General features: G+C 36.5%; 1 protein-coding gene across 1 annotated transcript in view; it reads left to right on the forward strand.

The window, feature by feature from the left end:
• Window positions 1–666: 666 nt before the first annotated feature.
• The window catches only part of LOC140155732 (uncharacterized), a gene marked incomplete at its 5' end in the record, with an annotated part of 51,007 nt that continues 31,869 nt past the window's right edge, over window positions 667–19,804 (forward strand). The window contains 5 exon segments of the mRNA XM_072178670.1: window positions 667–738; window positions 5,997–6,158; window positions 7,292–7,333; window positions 10,831–11,022; window positions 12,983–13,174. Coding sequence (XP_072034771.1) covers window positions 10,935–11,022; window positions 12,983–13,174 — 280 coding nt within the window.

Below are 19,804 nucleotides of genomic sequence, written 5' to 3' on the forward strand. Positions count from 1 at the left end.
ATATACAAATCATTTCATACAAATTTTCCTACCTGCATTATCATATGAAATCAAGCATTCAATGCTTTATAATTCCTACAGCATGTTCCAGATTAATTAGTAAACATCTTGTAATGTCCTACATGTAAATCCATACATTTGGACCACAAATAACTTGAATATTCTGCACAAATATATTCCAACTGCCAACAGCTAGCTGCTCCATTTTGAATTCATTCAGTGACCTTTGACCATATACCGGCCCACAATGCATTCTTAAGATGCTTTATGCTATTTTCAAGGTCAAATTAAAAGCGGATAACCACCGGGTAACTCATGCAAAGAATCTATGTTTCTGGGTAACTCATTTGAAATATTTGAGTTTTTGGGAGACTTTCGGATGTCTACCCGAAAACTTTTGGATAACTGAATTAGGTATCCGCAAGGTATCCGCTAGCGGGCACTTTCGGATAACTCTGGAAAAGGTACCCGAAAGATTTCTGATGACCACCGAATGGTCATCGGGTGGTCACCGGGAAACTTTTCTTTTTGCTATGGGTATACAAAGTAATAAAGCAGGAAAACATCTCACCAGATTTTTGGTCATTTGAAATCCCTCGACGATGTCAAAGTGTCATGAACTCAATTTAACAATATGTATTGAACAATTACATTTGGATTTTTCAGACAAGGATACTAATGAAGACGAAACAGAGGAGTCTGGAAGTACAGAAACAGAAGAAAGCGGAGAAGACAAAGGTGGTTAAACTTATTCATTATTGAACACTGTTTGATTAAGTTAACAATATCGGAATCTTAATGAAAAATAGCGTATGATTAAAAATTGATTCTGCATATGCACATATTAATCAGGCTGATGACTACTTATCTGGCAGTCTTCATGTTGATTGCAAAGTTTTTTTGCACTCAATGGTTTTGAAATAATGTTGGATTATTTTTTATAGCGTCTGAAATGAAATGTGTCAAGGGTGGTTGCGGATTAGGAGAGGTGGATTAAGGGAGGGAGTCGTATCGTAAATTTAACCCCCATTACAAATTTTAATCTAGTTAAAAAATGTCTAAATGAACTCTCAGACCTGTAAACCAAGTAAATAAATACCTAAGGTCAATTAAAAGGCCAATACTTGCTTAGAATATTGTAGATGTGGAAATAAGAGGGCAAACTCCCCCTATTTTATGTTGTTTTTTTGTGGGTTTTTTTTTGTTCTCATTTTTGTACCGAATTTCATTAAAATAAGGCTTAGGAAGATGAACCATTTTAAAAGAGACCTGTAGGTAAAATATTTCAAACACTCAAATTATTTACTATTACTATTGGTTACAATGGCTCATTTTTTGTCTGATGGAAGAAAGAAAGAAGCAGAAGAAGAACGTTGCAAAAACAGGTCTTAGCAAATGTTACGCATTGGCTAAGGAAGGCTGCAAAACATACTTTAGCAAAATGCTGCGCATCGGCTAAGGCATTAGACAGTGTTCATAAAACACCCGGGGGTGTCACTCCCATTGTGGCCTGTACACCATCCGTGATAATCAACTTTTGAAAAGCACCGTAAACAATGATTTAACCCTTGGCCAGTACGATACCCTAAACAGGTAACACGCGCCTAAACAGGGATTTTACTCCTTGCATCAAATTTCATACCTTAAATTTCATTTCCGCGTATTAGCAATTGCAATTTTGGTCCCCCTTTTTTTCCAATTTTTCATGTTTTGACACCCTAAACACGATACGCGCGTATCGTGCCCACGCACGAAAAACTACCCTTTTCCGCGTTTTTAATTTCGCGGATGGTGTACATGCCACAATGGGAGTGAACCCCCGGAATAAAACACAACCTAGCCGTTGAGTGGAGATGACCTCTAAACATGCTTAGGAAAAGCACACAAATCCCGCCGACGTATCGACCGACCTGAGTTGTTGACTTGAGCTGTTGGGTCGACACACACAAATTAAGAAGCAGTCTGAACGCAGGACAACCAAAGCTAGGAAAATCACTATTTAATTCCAGCACATAATATTGCAAACGCGTTTTACTCTGTCGATTATGACTGATGTAATAATTTACTCATGCGTGACGTTTGACCCAAATGGCCCGGCCAAATAGTTTATGTCAAATGTAAAGACTGGAGTTGCTAAACTTTCGCCCAAGTTTAATTTGATATAAATTTGGACGGATTGAGCATGATACCTGAATTTATCGGTCGAGCTAGAGTATTTGAAAACTACCCATATCAAAAATGAGACCTTTGCGGATAACTTCCCGATAGTCACCGGGTAGACACCGGCAAATTTCACATGCAAGTTAGATAGGTAGCGGGTGACTACCCGATGACTTTTTGGGAAACAAGCGGGTAACTACCCGATGACCTTTTTGGGGAACTAGCGGATAACTACCCGATAACTTTTCGGGGACTTAGCGGATAACTTTTGGTGACGACATACCTGGTGACCTCTTTGGAGACTTCCTGTTGCCCTTTTGAGGAATGCAGAAATACAAATTCATGAGTATGCACAAATTTATTAGGCAATTTAGCTTATTATTTGAAATGTAGTTTTTTGGAGAAATACAACTCTACAGTCATGGCAGTTGAGCTAGTGCTATCTTGCTATAATAAACTTGAAAGTGTACAATGCTATTGTAGTTATTGTACAAAAATATTCTTCTGGTTTAATTTGGTTCACACCTTTATAAGGGGCATACCTTTTAATTATTGTACAACCAAATTGTTATGATATCAGCATAATACATGTATTACAGTACCTAATTGTGAGCACGTCACTGACACAGCCTATAATTTTCATATCAAATATTATAATTTATTTACAACAGATAGCTTAGCATAAAGCTTATATCAGTTAATTGACACATTAGTCAATGATTAGTAATAATTGACATTAATTTACTGTCAAGATATACTAAAACATTCAAATGGTACATGTATGAAGACTGCATCAATATACAAATCATTTCATACATATTTTCCTACCTGTATTGTCATATGAAATCAAGCATTCAATGCTTTATAACTCCTACAGCATTTTCCAGATTAATAAGTAAACATCTTGTAATGTCCTACATGTAAATCCATACATTTTGGACCACAAATAACTTGAATATTCTGCACAAATATATTCAAACTGCCAACAGCTAGCTGCTCCATTTTGAATTCATTCAGTGACCTATGACCATATTCCCACCCACAATGCATTCTTAAGATGCTTTATGCTATTTTCAAGGTCAAATTAAAAGCGGATAACCACCGGGTAACTCCTGCAAAGAATATAAGTTTCTGGGAACCTTCTGGGTAACTCATTTGAAATATTGGAGTTTTTTGGGAGACTTCCGGATGTCTACCCGAAAACTTTGGATAACTTAATTAGGTATCCGCAAGGTTTCTGATGACCACCGAATGGTCATCGGTTGGTCACCGGGAAACTTTTCTTTTTGCTATGGGATATACTAAGACCGATAAATTCGGGTATCATGCGAAAATATCAATTTCATATCATTATCATGTCTTCAGAATTTTTACAAAATACAACAATTTTACCCACTTTTGAACAGCCTAATTCCATATTTCAAAGGATTACATAAAATTCCAAAACAAACAGTTTTTCAAAGTTCTCAACATTTAATGAACAGTTTACAGTCAAAGTTCAAATTCCATATCAAATAATTTTTTTAAACTCAAAACAGTGCATGTCGAACAATTTTAACCCGGTTGTTTTAACAGTTTTCAACCGGATTGAATAGTCACAGTTGAGTCGATTTTAGAGGTTATTAAAATCGATTGTGACCGAACAAGGGTAACTAAAATGCATCACTGGTTGCTGTTGAAAGCGCTGTTTTGTAAATTTGTGGGTCATCATAGTACTGGCAGTGGTAGCAGCTAAATTTATTGCGTGAATTGTGTCGCAGAAAGCTGTGCAACTTCAAACTGCGCTGGATTAAAAGCAATATGATATATCAGCGTCAGGAGTGTTAAAGTCGCACGATAAAAGCCTCTCAAGTTGCGAATCGCTTAATAAGGGGCTGTGCAATAATTATGGGTACCCGGGGTGGTGAATTTTTCAAAATGGTCTGCCAAAACGCTTGCCCCCCCCCCCTCTGGACGTGACAAAAAATCTTTTCCCCCGCTTTTGATGTGCCAAAAAACCTTTGCCTCCCCCCTGCCACCCCCCACCCCCACTTCGACCTGCCAAAAATTGCTTCACCCTCCCTTTCGACCTACCAAAAAATGCTTGACCCCCCTTTTTGGCCTGCCAAAAATCTTTGCCCCACCCCTAACTGACCTTCTGGTACATGTAGGTCATTCGCACTGTCGTCATCCCCTGCCATTGTTTCTGCAGTACGACTTTGTGCATGAGTAGGTGCAGTCAATGGAGCAATGCCTCGTGACACAATTACTGCATGTAAGGTCAAAGGTCATGCAATTGGTGAAATGCTGCGCAATGTGTCTAAATATTGTCTCGAGTATTTTATAATAAATCAAAATTTTGCACAGTTTGACAAAATTGCTTTAAAAAAATTGAAAATTCAACGATACTAAGTAATTGGTTACGCATTGAACATGGTTTGGATCCACCAAATAAGTTTTCTATCATGACCTTTACCGAAATATGCTCAGTGAAATATGCAAAAAGGTCAATTCAAAAAAAAAAAAAAAAAAACATTTACCGTCTAGAAACGGTTTTAAAATATTCATTACTAGGCGGTTACCCGCATTTGGCGGTTCTCGGCTGTCGCGATTACCTGGCTGATGGTGACTGTACCCACCAAGTTTTATGCCCATAGGACAGTTTTTACTAATTTGACCTCAAAATGACCTTCCAAAATATGGCTCTAAATGTTGACTGTACCCACCACGTTTCATGCCCATACGACAGTTTTTAGTAATTTGACCTTGGATGACCCCAAAATGACCGTCAAAAAATTTAACTCTAAAAGTTGACTGTACCCACCAAGTTTCATGCCCATACGACATTTTTTACTATTTTGACCTCAGATGACCCTGGGTGACCCCGGATGACCCCAAAATGACCTTCCAAAATTTGACTCTAAAAGTTGACTGTACCAACCAAGTTTCATGCTCATACGACAGTTTTTACTAATTTGACCTCAGATGACCCCTGGATGACCTCGGGTGATCTTGGCCCACTTACCGAAACAAACTTGTCCTGTCTGAGGTCCAGATGCACCCACCCACCAAGTTTGAGGAACGTGCGACCCCTAGTCTCCGAGAAAATAGGCGGAAAACAGTTTTTACTAATTTGACCTCAGATGACCCCTGGGTGACCACTAACCAATACAAACTTGTTCCGTCTTAGGTCAAGATGCACCTACCCACCAAGTTGCACAAACTTGTTCCGCCTTAGGTCAAGATGCACCTACCCACCAAGCATGCCCATATGACAGTTTTTTCTAATTTGACCTAGGTTTTTTCCATACATTGTTATACATTATCGTTTAAAAATGTTAAAAACAAAACAAAGTTCTTCTCTTTTACTGTTTTGAGATCAGCAATTGCCTTAAATATGAAAGTTGAATTGATGATAACTTTTCAACCAATTGTGCGTTTTGAATGGGGTCAAAGGCATATGAACGCGTTTTGATGAGAATTATACATTCCAACATATTTATATCAGTGATAGAAACATGTTGCAGTGTTAATATTTGTGATTTAATGTTATAGTAAACAGTTAAAGTTATTAAGGTATTGAACATTTAAACATGTTTAAAGGCCCAAATTGGAAAACCTCATTTCCCAGGGAAAGATCAGAGAGCGGCAGCAGGCCAGACCGTAGCCAGACGGTAACATGAGTAGGTTTATTTCACCTTGATGGCATGGATAGTCTTATCCGCTAACTTTCCCTGGACCATCCAACGTACTTTGAATTAGTAAAACTTACTGCTATCTATTGGTCGGTGTATACTATCTTTCCATATTCTATGGAAAATATTATTAAGTATGTTTTTAATCTATTAATATTTTAGGTCCATGTCCTCCTGGAGTGCCACAAGTACGTTGTTTCGCCAGACCATGCGATGTAAACAGTTGTGATAAAAAGCCAAAGGCTAAGTGCAGAGACGACTACTGCGGCGGTTGTTTTGCGATCTTTGAGGATAAAAAAGGGAGACCTATACGTGAATGCAACAGTAAGAAATAGTGAATTCAAGCCAATAGTTTACGTGAGAACTATTCGCTTCTTTTATTATAAAACAAGGGCTACGTTGTCTTGTATATGCTTTACACTTCTACTTGCAACAATGCAATACACACAAGACTTTAAATTACGTTATTTGTTTCATTGTTTAATCATGTTAATCCAGCCAAAAGACATTGAAATTCACCTTTCTCTAGTGTGTGTCCTAAGAAACAAAAATTTGGTTATTCCGCTAATATGGAAAACATGGCCCTAATCTCTAACACAGGGAGTGTAAATCTCAAATGGGGTTACCTAAATGAGTGACTCCTTTTAAAATCTACACCCCCTGTGTGGGAGAGCAGGATCGTCGCCATGGGATGGGGATCTTAGCGTACCCTGGCGATCCCTAAAACGAGGGAGAGAGAAAGTGTGGGGGAGAGAGCGAGAATGGGGAGGGAGGAGAGCGATTATTAAAAATCAATGCACCCAATTGGGCTCATTTGGGCACTATGTGGGTGCTTTGTATAAAAAAAAAAAAAAAGGTATACTGATTGGTTGCAAAAGCACCCGAAAGGCTGCGTGGCACATCCCCGCAAATATTGTTTGCTCTTTTTTCTTTCACATCCCTGCTTTTTTAAACACACCCCAAAAAGTAAGTACCCTCCTTAATTATGAAGCAATTGTACTCAAAATCTATTAGTCTAATTTTAAAACTGAAAAAGCAAAAAGAAATCCATTTTAATAATGCAAATTTGTATACTTCATTTGTCTGGATAGCTCAAAATTGGTAGCAATTTGAATGAAAAAAGAGATGCAGGATCAAAGGTTCCACAAAAAGATACTCAAGCCGGTGTACCATTACATTATGTGACTAGTCAAGGATGACCCACGGTGACGTGTGACGAACAGGCACTCAAGCAACAAAAACAACATTTTAAATGCGGTTAGGTGCAACTTTTAAATCTGCATCATGTTCATTCAAAGGGTCACCGACGGCAGCACATTTTGGGCTATTTTATTATAACAATCTTAAAATTGGATGCATAGAGTTATTGTCTCGTAATGAATAAATAAAATAATAAACAAACGCTTTATTGTCGCAGTATCTCATGTGGTTTCTGTTATTATTTCATTCCAACACAGAAAAGGACAATGAAGAGCCAGGAACTCTTGAACCAGTAAAAGGTAAGCTATGTAGCATTACAAAGTTTTGTCCTTCAGGTTTTCCCTATCCCTCGGCAGATATTTTCCAAGGAGATGATTTGCAATCCTATAATAGATCGGGGTGGGGGTGGGTGGGGTGTGTGTCAATACTATCACCCCCCCCCCCTATGTTGACGCCTGTATGTGGATTTCTGACCAAATTAGCCTCATATTTGGCCATTTTAGCCCTCAAAGCAGGGTTAACTTTAACTCACAAATCACGCGTATTTACGCGTTCACGCACTGTCCGTAACCCTTCAAATTCAAAGTGAAAAGTCCAACGCGTACAAAATCTTGAAAACGTATGCATTCATATATTCAATGATTTGAAATTGAAAAACCTGATCTTTATATTTGGTAGTGATAAACGACGAATATTATACCTTTCTTATTCAGAGAGTGAACATAGGTTACGGCTATAAGTAGTAGGGGCATTAGTCAATAGTAACAAAAGTATTTACTAGAGAAAAATTTTGGTCCACCCACCCACCTCAACACCTCCACACTCCCACACGCAAACACTCTTTAGATTCTTGAGCGCTCTGGCGAAACAAAATTAGGATCAACAATTCAGTGAAATTGAGACACACGTTGTTAAAATTTAAGTTTTATACCCCTTCAGATGAAAAAATTCACAATGGAAAGGGTACACAAATGGAATATAGGGGGCCTACCCCTTCAGATAATTGCTAAAAGAAAGCCCTGCCTCAAAGTGCAAACGTTTGAACTCTTCGCGAGAACTTATTCCATCATTTCATCAGTTTAACTTCTATATGGCAAAATTATTCCAACCCCATCCCCCATGTTATTAAGAAATCTACGCCACTGTTTTCAATGCGCTGTTTGAAGGCAGCAATCGATGGTGCATTTTTCAGAGTTCATGTTAAGTTATCCAAAGTAATGCGCATTTGGGTTCTAATGGCGTTATACACAAGGATCGTGTTGATTTATTCAATATGGATATCACCTACATGACAATAGTAGGGTTGCAATTATATACATCACTGTTAAGAGTGAAGAAACTGTGATCAAGTGATAAGGAGGCCGTGATATAATTGATACATGAAAAGCACAAGTTGGAGCATAAATTATACATATGTATTTGTAATGTTTTAAGTGATGAAAAGTGTGGGCCACAACGTGTTAACCACTCCAGCAACAACATCCTTGGCTTTGAACAAAGTGCTTTTTAAAAATTCTGCCACCCCCTGGAACTTTGCTTAGCCAGGACTTTTCAGAGGGGGGAGGGGGGCGGCAAGAAAAATTTCCGGGGAGAGGAGGGCAAGACTTCTTACGGGGGGGGCAGTTGTACCCTCTTGTATCATTTTTTGATCCCTGATGTGTTTTGTGTACTCATATTTGGCCATTTTAGCCCTCAAAGCAGGGTTTACTTTAACGCACAAATCACGCGTTCACGCATTTTCCGTAACCCTTCAAATGCAAAGTGAAAAGTCCAACGCATACAACATCTTGAAAACGCGCGCGTCCAATATATGCAATGATTTGAAATGGAAAAACCTGATATTTATATTTGGTAGTGATAAACGACGAATATTATACCTTTCTTATTCAGAGAGTGAACATAGGTTACGGCTATAAGTAGTAGGGGCATTAGTCAATAGTAACAAAAAGTATTTACTAGCGAAAAATTTTGGTAAGCCCACCCACCTCAACACCTCCACACCCCAACACTCCCACATCTAAACACTCTTTAGATTCTTGAGCGCTCTGGCGAAACAAAATTAGGATCAACAATTCAGTGAAATTAAGACACACATTGTTAAAATTTAAGTTTTATACCCCTTCAGATGAAAAAATTCACAATTGAAAGGGTACAAAAATGGAATATACCCCTTCAGATAATTGCTAAAAGAAAGCCCTGCCTCAAAGTGCAACTTATTCCATCACTTCATCAGTTTAACTTCTATATGGCAAAGTTTTTCCAACCCCATCCCCATGTTATTAAGAAATATACGCCACTGTTTTCAATGCGCTGTTTGAAGGCAGCAATTGATGGTGCATTTTTCAGAGTTCATGTTAAGTTATCCAAAGTAGGCCTAATGCGCATTTGGGTTCTAATGGCGTTATACACAAGGATCGTGTTGATTTATTCAATATGGATATCACCTACATGACAATAGTAGGGTTGCAATTATATACATCACTGTTGAGAGTGAAGAAACTGTGATCAAGTGATAAGGAGGCCGTGATATAATTGATACATGAAAAGCACAAGTTGGAGCATAAATTATACATATGTATTTTGAATGTTTTAAGTGATGAAAAGTGTGGGCCACGTGTTAACCACTCCAGCAACAACATCCTTGGCTTTGAACAAAGTGCTTTTTTAAAATTCTGCTACCCCCTGGAACTTTGCTTAGCCAGGACTTTTCAGAGGGGGGAGGGGGGCGGCAAGAAACATTTCCGGGGAGAGGAGGGCAAGACTTCTCACGGGGTGTTTTGTGTACTCGTCCGTTGGATTCACCATTACCCACTTTTTTCACTAAAATGAACACAGAGGATGGATCTACGATTAGCTTAGGTCGTTTGGGCGTAAAGGATATGAAGGATAAACAATCTTATGGGGGATTCCCCCTCCGTGGGTAACAGGTATCAGGTGAAAGCTCATATTTTCCTCATCAACATATTGTAATTAGGCGTTCGAAATCAGTATACTTTCGAGGAAATCATCACCAAACTGTTGAATTAGTTTTAACTGTGGTATACCAAGTTTTAGACTACTTCAACAGTTTTTTGGTGATATCGTCGGAAATACACCAATTTGGAACTCCTAAATTTAATATGTTAATGACAAAAATAGGATATATCATTTGATATCAATTTATTACATGAATATCATTAATAAAAGTACTGTAGATTATATTATCATGATTATCACGCTGTATAAATATCAGTAATTCCATCAGGAATTAGTCCCATTTATCAATTTTAAAGAGTTCCATTTTCTAAATATATCATGTTACCTTCCTTTAATATGTGACCCGCTCTGAAAAAAAAACAGGAACAAGTCGCATTTTTGACATTTCATGATTTGAATAAAAATGTAAGTACTAGACTATAAGCTTTAAAATGATACCAGTATACATCAATAATATATAAATAGCATCAATACTTTTCAAGATATGGATAATTTTGTAAATAATACCTTGATATTGTTGCCAAATTGCTATTCTGAGTAATGGGCAATTAGTTTCCTGCCTGCAGGATTGAATAGGGATTATCATAGTTCAACTGTTATTTATTGATTAAATAACCATCCTTTTAACAAGTACTTTCAAGGATTTAATCATGAAATTAAGAATTCAAAAATTTCATTTTTTATGGGAATGTCATCTTTAAAGGCCTGTAACTCAAAAACTTGTCCGGTGACTTGTTGGAGCTGGTCACATATTTAGTTTTAACCAGAAACGAGTACTGTTAATTATTTGTTTATCATATCTATTATTTAACACTTTCAGATTGCCGTGAAGATGGCGTGAAGTACAAAAACCTGGAGATTGTTCCACATGAAGATAATCCATGTGAACACTGCCATTGTGCCTCAGGGGAAGTTATCTGCGCTATGAAGGCATGTGAAGCTCCTCCAAAGAACTTGGAGAACTGTAAACGGAAAAACATTAAAGGCCAATGCTGTCCTGAATACGATTGCAGTAAGATCTGATTTTTTAAGCTTTCTTGTACGAAACTGGATGATAAGTCATGAAAGTACAGATGCTAAGCTAATGCATTGTTCACTTTTTAGTAGAAGCATAAGAATTTCTACACATGAAGGTCTAATGTTGATTTTAAGAAGTAAAGCCATTTTGGATTTGACTCTTGGAGACCGTTAGAGATCACAAAAGGTCATGCAGGGGTTAAAAAACTGGAAATGCCCCGATCTTGTCGAATTGTCAAATTAATCGTCTGATCACAAGGATTTAAAAAATATATAACTACCTATCATTATGGAGTTATCCTTCAAAAACCTCATTTTAGGTAAAATATCTTTGGTTGTACAAGGGTACTTACTCCGATTTGATCAAAAATAGTGTCAAATTGCTCGTCTTGACATACTAATTAAGAAATCAAGAAATGGTATAGAACTTGCCTTCTAAACTGTTTACTTTACTTGTTATGTCCAATGGAAGTCATAGATCAACAGTGGCCGATGGACACCCAATGTTTGCCCTCTATCTCAGTAGGTGAACACATGCAGACAAAACTATTCTCGATTCCTGTTAACTACACGAACAATTTGCTACCATTTTTATCAAAATTGGAGCAAGTTGACATTTTTACCCCGGTACTACAAAAAAGGGACATTTTACCTACAAATGTGTTTTTTAACGATAACTCCTTAGCGATAGGTCGTAGGTAGCACAAATTACACATTGATTTAATCCTTGTGATTAGACGAGTAATTTGGTATGTCTCTCAACAAGATCGGAGAATTTTCAAGGGTCAAATCCAAAATCTTAAAATCAACATTAGACCTTGTATCTCATTTGTGGAAATTCTTATGCTTCTACTTAAAAGTACACAGTGGCTCCCTGTTTGGGTGCTTTGCAACTGTAAAATGAGGACTTATCCGTTATAAACATTTTAAAGATCTAAATTCCTGTTAAAGAAAATTTCATACCACGCAAAACCGGACGGATTTGGACATATAACGGAATAATGTTGAAGGGTCAAAGGTCAATACCTCAGAAGGAGAGCAGTTTTCACTTGTGCTTTTGAAGGTCTTATGAAGTTCAATATTATTATAAAATTTTAGAGCTAATCTGATTTTCGATTATGATCAAATCTACCTTTGACCTAAAATTCAATGCTCATATCCGCCTTGTTTTGACATACCACGTCAAATATGTGACTGGACACTACGAATGAGCCGTAAACTCGGCAAATTGTATTCTGAGATACAGTGCAAAATGTGCGTGCAGGTCGTATTCATAGTTGTCACAATTAGGCGCGACATGTTTCTCATTTGATAGCGTTTAAACCAATCAATAATCCTATTGCCGAAGATGATAATAATCTAATCATTAAATAGCTCTGGTCTTTGTTTGCTTTGGCTAAATCCTGTTCAAGTGGTGGGTTACAATTGCATTGTATTTTGTCTAGGTATGTATAACCAACAATAACAATGACTGAGAGGACATTCCTGAACCTCGTTGACTCTGGGATGATTTGAAATGACCGCCAATTATGACTTTATTGCCAGTAATGTGGAAAAAGAGACACACGTAGAACCGAAAAAAGTTACCATTTTGTTTAAGGAGCAGAGTTCAACAAACCATAACCCCGCTTCTGGATATCGTTTGAATTCAAATGATATACTATTTTAAAGCTTATAATATATATTTTCTAAACACAAAATTAAACAAAATTGACCGGGGCCGACTTTACGGCTGATTCGTAGTGTCCAGTCACATATGTTAGACCAGTATTTGGCAAAAACTGTTGACATAAACAATGTACTTAGTAGGCTTCTTTGTTGAAAATGATAAAATTGATAATCCAAAATATCTAGGTCAAAATAACATGAATACTTATAGAGAATGCAAGCGATTGATCATTTTAACACGTACCCTCGCATATCAATATTTTGATTTATCCGCTCAAAATGTACAGGCTGTGAAGATAACGGAAACAACTATAAAAATGGACAAAAAATCAAAAGGAAAGATGCATGTGAACAATGTCATTGTAGCAACGGTCGGGTTACCTGTGTAACGGAAGATTGCCGCCAAATTCAGCCTCAAGAAGGTTGTAAACTAGAACAAGAAAAAGACAAATGTTGCCGAGTTTTGAAATGCTCTGATGGTAAGAAACAAAATTCTGTTTATATACTTTTACGAAGTGACATTGTTCGTGTAAGCTTATTTTTCCTTTGTGTGTATATGTACATATCTGTATCTATGTGTGTGTTTGGGTGGCTGAGCGTTTGCCTCGCATTATACTTTCGATGAATCCAAATGAGCAAAACACCTTAGCAACGTGGGAGGACCTTGTGCACAATAATTAGACCTAACTGCCAGCAACAAAGTTATAATGCTCATTGCTCCTGGAGCACTGTGTGTCGTCGAAAACTCAATGAATCTAAAAGATCAACTTGATTTTTAGTTTTTGGGCGAAAAACGCTTTGCGATGGGTTTTGGCCTACTTATTTCCTCACAGCGTTGCAGAATAAAAATAAAATAATCAGGAAACTACAGAGGCGATAGTGTACATTTAAATTTGTCATTACTACTTCATGTTGATATTCAAACAGTGCTATAAAGTTGTGTTACCAAGGAATGTGTTTGTATTAAAAGAAATAATTGTTTTACAACTTGGATGGACTAGAATTACTTTTATGCAAATCCGAAAATTGCAATAGATATTTTTCATTTCTTTAAGATTTAGCGGTATTGCCAGATTGTACGTACAGTTGGACTACATTAATAGCCTCATTATAGTTTTATTGATACTGGCAAAATACTTGCCTGTATGTGCTTGTTGTTCTGCTATAGCGTATAGAATATGTTAATGATACTATAACCACACAGTCAATTAATTTATGTCAACATGTCCTTTTCACGAGGCTGTGTTTATATAACTGAATTCATTTATACAAACACAACCTTGAGTAAATTAAAGAGAGTACTTAAAGAAGAAGACCCACCAGAGCAGTTCTTCTGGGGTGAACCAAACCTGCCTGGTTATCAAATTTATCAGTGATAAGATTATCTCTGAATTGGACAGGTGCTAGTTGATGTTTTAATGTTATTAGCACCTGTTAAATTCAGAGATAACCTTGTAACTGATTAATTTGATAACCACGCAGGTTTGCTTCACCAGAAGAACTGTTCTGGCGGGGCTTCCTCTTTAAGGGATCTGGAATGACCGTTTCGATAGTATATTTGTGGGACATGAGAGCACATCAGACATATCGAATTGCATTCCTAATACGAAGAATGTCTTTCTGATATCAAATAATTTTCATTTTTTGAAAATCACGATGTAATACAAATTTTATGACAAATTATTAAAATTTGATATTTTTCATATTTTTGATATATAACAGTCCTCGAAGTAAATTTTATAAATCTAATGACATATTCTTAAAGTGTATGTAGCTGGGAGGAAAAGCCGATCAATTGAAAAATTTTGACCTTGAAGATATGGATTTTTTTCCCAAAATGACCTAATTTTTTTGTGTTTTGGGAAAAAGATCCATATCTTCAATACGAAAGGTCAAAATTTTTCAATTGATCGGCTTTTCCTCCCAGCTACATACACTTTAAGTAAAAATCATCATTTGCGAATTTCAAAAAATCAAAATTATTTTATATCAAAAGGACATTCTTCGTATTCAAAATGCAATTCAACATGTCTGATATGCTCTAATGTCCCACAATAAATACTGTCCAAACGTTCATACCCCACCCCTTAAATGGAGAAACTTAGGCAGGCGATAAGAGAAAATATATTTACTTTCGCACTTATGGATCCTGCCGATTGAGAATTAATGTCTGTTAAGTGAGGGCTGTTGTTGACATTAAAACATATAAATATTTGAACAGTTACGGGATTAGTTAATAATACTATTTTGATAGTTTTCAGGTGGTGGTGGCAGTGCATTCTCTAAATTCAGTAAATTTCCATCGTCAATCGTGTGGGATTATTTTGAAATTTTAAAACGCTTGAAATATCACAAACAAATAGGCCTATGTTAATAAATAATATAAATACAAGCTAAAACCGTTGGGGTTCGATAATGAACCCCACAAAATTAACCGAGTATATTGGAAAATGCCATACGGCCGGGCGGTTTCTACCTCTTACAAATGTTATTCGGGTCAAATTTATTGTCAGAACACGGAGATAAAATAGCATTGAAATAGAAATAGATGTATCAAGGACGTTTATGAACATTAATAAATAGATGTATCGAGGATGTTACGTTTATGAGCATTAAGACATAGATGTATCAAATTGTTATACGTTTATGAACATTAATAAATAGATGTATAGAGGATGTTACGCTTATGAACATGATTTTCAACATTGTTAACAATATTGCTAGTATGTCAACAAATGAAAGTTCTGTAATTTGTTGAAATTTTTCAATACTAAATTATTTTGAATGTCATCAAATTGTAAATCTCTAGTCACATTTTCAATGTATTAACAACTAGCTATGTAGCAAAGACGTTAACTTCATGTACAAAACATTAACTATTTTGAAAACATTGTATACCCATAGCTACTTTAATCAACAATAAATATTCTGTAATTGTTCATTATCCTTCATTTCTATTAGACTTTCAGTGTATTAGCAAGTAGATGTATATAATGTATAACAGATGTTATTCGTTTGTAAACACTTTTTTCATAACATAGGATACCCAAAGCTACTTATTATGCTAACAATGAACGTTCATTGACTGCTAGGCTAATTAAACGTTACAGGATAATATGTATTCAAATTCTGCCTCAAGGTTCCTGCTTAAATTGTGTTCAAGAATCAACTAAGATTTATTTGGCCCACCTTTTGCCAGTAAATAGGCTGTCATGAATTATCCAGTGTATTTTTATTATACGTGCCCGGTCTTATCACTTGGTACACAATAGCTCACCAATCTGAAAGCCTGTTTTAATCACAATGGTCAGAATTAAATAGTCAAAATAATTAGACAAATAGGCTACACTGTCCATACACTGAGTACAGTCTCATTGCAAGATTATGGGCTAAGTACCGTAGTCCTTGTCATTTGAGGTACGTAAAACATACTCATTATGATCGATGCGAATTATAGAAACAGTTCAAACAATAAAATAACTACACCTTTATCTTGACACTTCCTCATTTGCTCGCCCTGTTCCCTTTTAAAGGAATTTGTATTTATAATAGCTCTCTGAATCCGAGACTGTTACATTTTGAATAGATAAGCCCCTTCCAAATAATTATCAAGCTATGTAACGTGACTGTTGCGTCAATTATGATAGCTCCGCCCCATTGTCAATTCAAATATGGTAAGCACATACATGTAACATGCATGACCCAGTTCTATTGCCATTTTGCGCGCGCGTTGGTTATGATCAATAGACTATCAATGAAAACCTCTTCAAATATCGTCTTGCTTGCTGAGCTCTACATTGATTGGTCAGACTAAGTAGCCGCTTACACAAACGGCAAAACAGTGAGACCACGGACGTGATATATAGAAAACTCGTCTGACCCAGGATCGGTAAAAGTGAATTCCTACAAAATGTTGGGAAGAGGAAGGCAACTTGCCTACAGATTGGGAGTGTCCATGTATCGGGTTTATTTAATGTTATATAATCTACATTACCATGATTACCAGTCGTTCACCATGGACCCGAGGGAGGGTCTATGAGGACCCTGACATGCGTGAAGACTGCTTGGTCCAAGTGTGAAGGCATATCCTTCATGGTAGCGTCAAGCACTACGCTGAAGCGTGTGATTGGCTGCTTGGGCTTGGCTGTAGAACATCTTGGCTGTGATTGGCTAAGCAAGCACTCCTTGCTCCTATTATGAAGGATGCTTGGTCCTACCATGAAGGATAGTTGCTCCAACCATGAAGGGTGGTTGGTCCAAGCGTGAAGACTGCTTGGTCCAAGTGTGAAGGCACATCCTTCATGGTAGCGTCAAGCACTACGCTGAAGCGTGTGATTGGCTGCTTGGGCTTGGCTGAAGTAAATCTGGGCTGTGATTGGCTAAGCACTCCTTGCTCCTACCATGAAGGATGCTTGCTCCTACCATGAAGGATGGTTGGTCCTACCATGAAGGCTTCATGCTTGGACCAAGGGATTTGTCGTCTTTGGCCAGCGATACGCGACACGTGACGTATGAGGGCCGGTGGCGAAGGTTGAAAGGTCGTTTGAAATAGACTCTCAGCAATATTGCAACTTGAAAAACAACATACTTACGGCGGAATTCGTTATCGAACTCCCAACGGTTTTAGAATAACATAATTTTGCTTAAGCAACACATAACACATTTAGAATCTTTATTTGTGAAGTTTGCTTGATTTAAATCACGTTGATTTAAATCATGATTCAAATCACGTTGATTTTTTCAACAAAAGAAAATCACTGAATTAAATCTCTTTTTTCCCTCATTTTTATCACTTTTGACAAAAGTAGTTTTAGATTGACTTTAAATTTCTTAAATTGACTGTTTTTCTTCATTCTTACTGCTTCTTCAACTTGAAAATATGTCAATGATTTCGGTTTTTTATTGCTAAAATTTATCTTCAAAGTGCCAAAATCAACAGGTTTTTCCCATGGCTTTACCAATTTTTTTTTTTTTTTTTTTTTGTAAACAACTGAATGAATGGCTTCATTTTTCTAGCGGGTTGATGCACTTATAATTTGCTTGCCGTTTTACCAACATTATTTTTATTGGACAATTTTGTTACAAAAGTCACGTACTCTAGGCTCTAGGGGGAGTTCATGTACATGACTCTTTCAAAGACTTACCATGCATTTTCATGTTTCAAGACCTTCAGAAAAAGCTTGGATAAGAAATTCAGACCAAAATTTAAAACACACTATAGCTACATATATATATAAAATCACTTGATAATACAAAAATATCAATGGAATGAATGTTTCCAATTAACAGAAATAAATATGCGCATATTTTGCTTCTTTTGCATCATTCGTCCAAAATGGCCGCCAGAATAGGCTCTTTCCATTGAAATGAACTAGAATCACACAATACACCAACAGATCACTAATATGCCTTAAATAAATTATTTATTTTGGTTTCCTTTATTATAACAAGCAACGATTTAACACAATTTGTAGGCATAGTACATTGTCGAGGTACAAAATGACAATAATATAAACACTTTTATTTTGAGAGCAGTTCCAAGTTTGATGGCTTGAGAATCATCCATATAAGCAGAGCTGCCAAAGTGGACACATGTTTTCTTACTAGGTTATCTTAGTAATACGATCTTCATATAGATACCTGATTCATTTGTATTCTGCTCATAAGTCCAAATAAACCCTAACCCTAAGTAGTGGATTTCAGGCCATTTTGTCCGATGGTCATATCTCTTAAAGCATGTAAAGTATCATAGATGATATTATCTAATGAACCATTCCCATCTCCTAAATTAAGGGAAGGGGTATGAACGTTTGGATAGTATTTATTGCGGGACATTAGAGCACATCAGACATATCGAATTGCATTCTGAATATGAAGAATTTCCTTCTGATATCAAATAATTTTGATTTTTTGAAATTCGCAATGTAATACACATTTTATGGCAAATCATTAAAATTGATATTTTTGATATTTAACAGTACTCGATGTAAACTCTAAAAATCTGATGATTTATATTTGAGGTGTATGTAGGTGGGATGAAAAGCCGATGATCAATTGAAAATTTTGACCTTTCGTATTGAAGATATGGACTTTTTTTACAAAAACACCAAAAAAAATTAGGTCTTTGGGGAAAAAATCCATATCTTCAATATGAAAGGGCAAAATTTTCAATTGATCGTCGGCTTTTCATCCCAGCTACATACACTTTAAGAATATATCATTAAATTTATAAAATTTACTTCGAGGACTGTTATATCTCAAAAATGTGAAAAATATCAAATTTTTATAATTTGTCATAAAATTTGTATTATATCGTGAATTTTATAAAATGAAAATTATTTGATATCAGAAAGACATTCTTCGTATTCAGAATGCAATTCGATGTGTTTGCTGTGCTCTCATGTCCCACAAATATACTATCGAAACGGTCATTCCAGATCCCTTAAAGAGGAAGCCCCGCCAGAACAGTTCTTCTGGGGTGAAGCAAACCTGCGTGGTTATCAAATTAATCAGTTACAAGGTTATCTCTGAATTTAACAGGTGCTAATAACATTAAAACATCAACTAGCACCTGTCCAATTCAGAGATAATCTTGTAACTGATTAATTTGTCGAAACGCTCAAAACGCTCATTCCAGATCCCTTAGGTGTCATAGGCAGTTTCATTTTGTGTCTGTCTATATATTTTCTACGCCAATACATTGATTTACACTATTATTCTGATTTTTGGATTTCTGTCTACCAAATGGCCGGCAAAAGTTTTGGATTTCTCATATAATATACAGTAAAAAGAAACAAGGAGCCACTCTGAAAGAGGCATGTATATTTTGTAGGTCTCGCATGTCTTCTGGGCTCTCTTTCATCTACTGGTGTAAGGTACAACTTAACCACTTGTACCTCTTGATACTCACTGGTCAGTGTTCTGTTCATGTGATGTGTGCCCTTGTAGAATGGCTGTAGTTAAATATATCAAATTTTGTCGGTGCCAGAAATAATCACTAAATAAGCATGATAAGAATCCAGTTACTGCTTGATTGACACAACGCAGTGCGGACATGTTGCCATTTGCAGTGAGCTACTCTGTCATGATTGTTTGAGCTCTACGTTTTA

The sequence above is a fragment of the Amphiura filiformis genome, chromosome 6 (assembly GCF_039555335.1).
Source record: "Amphiura filiformis chromosome 6, Afil_fr2py, whole genome shotgun sequence".
NCBI classification, from domain to species: Eukaryota; Metazoa; Echinodermata; class Ophiuroidea; order Amphilepidida; family Amphiuridae; genus Amphiura; species Amphiura filiformis.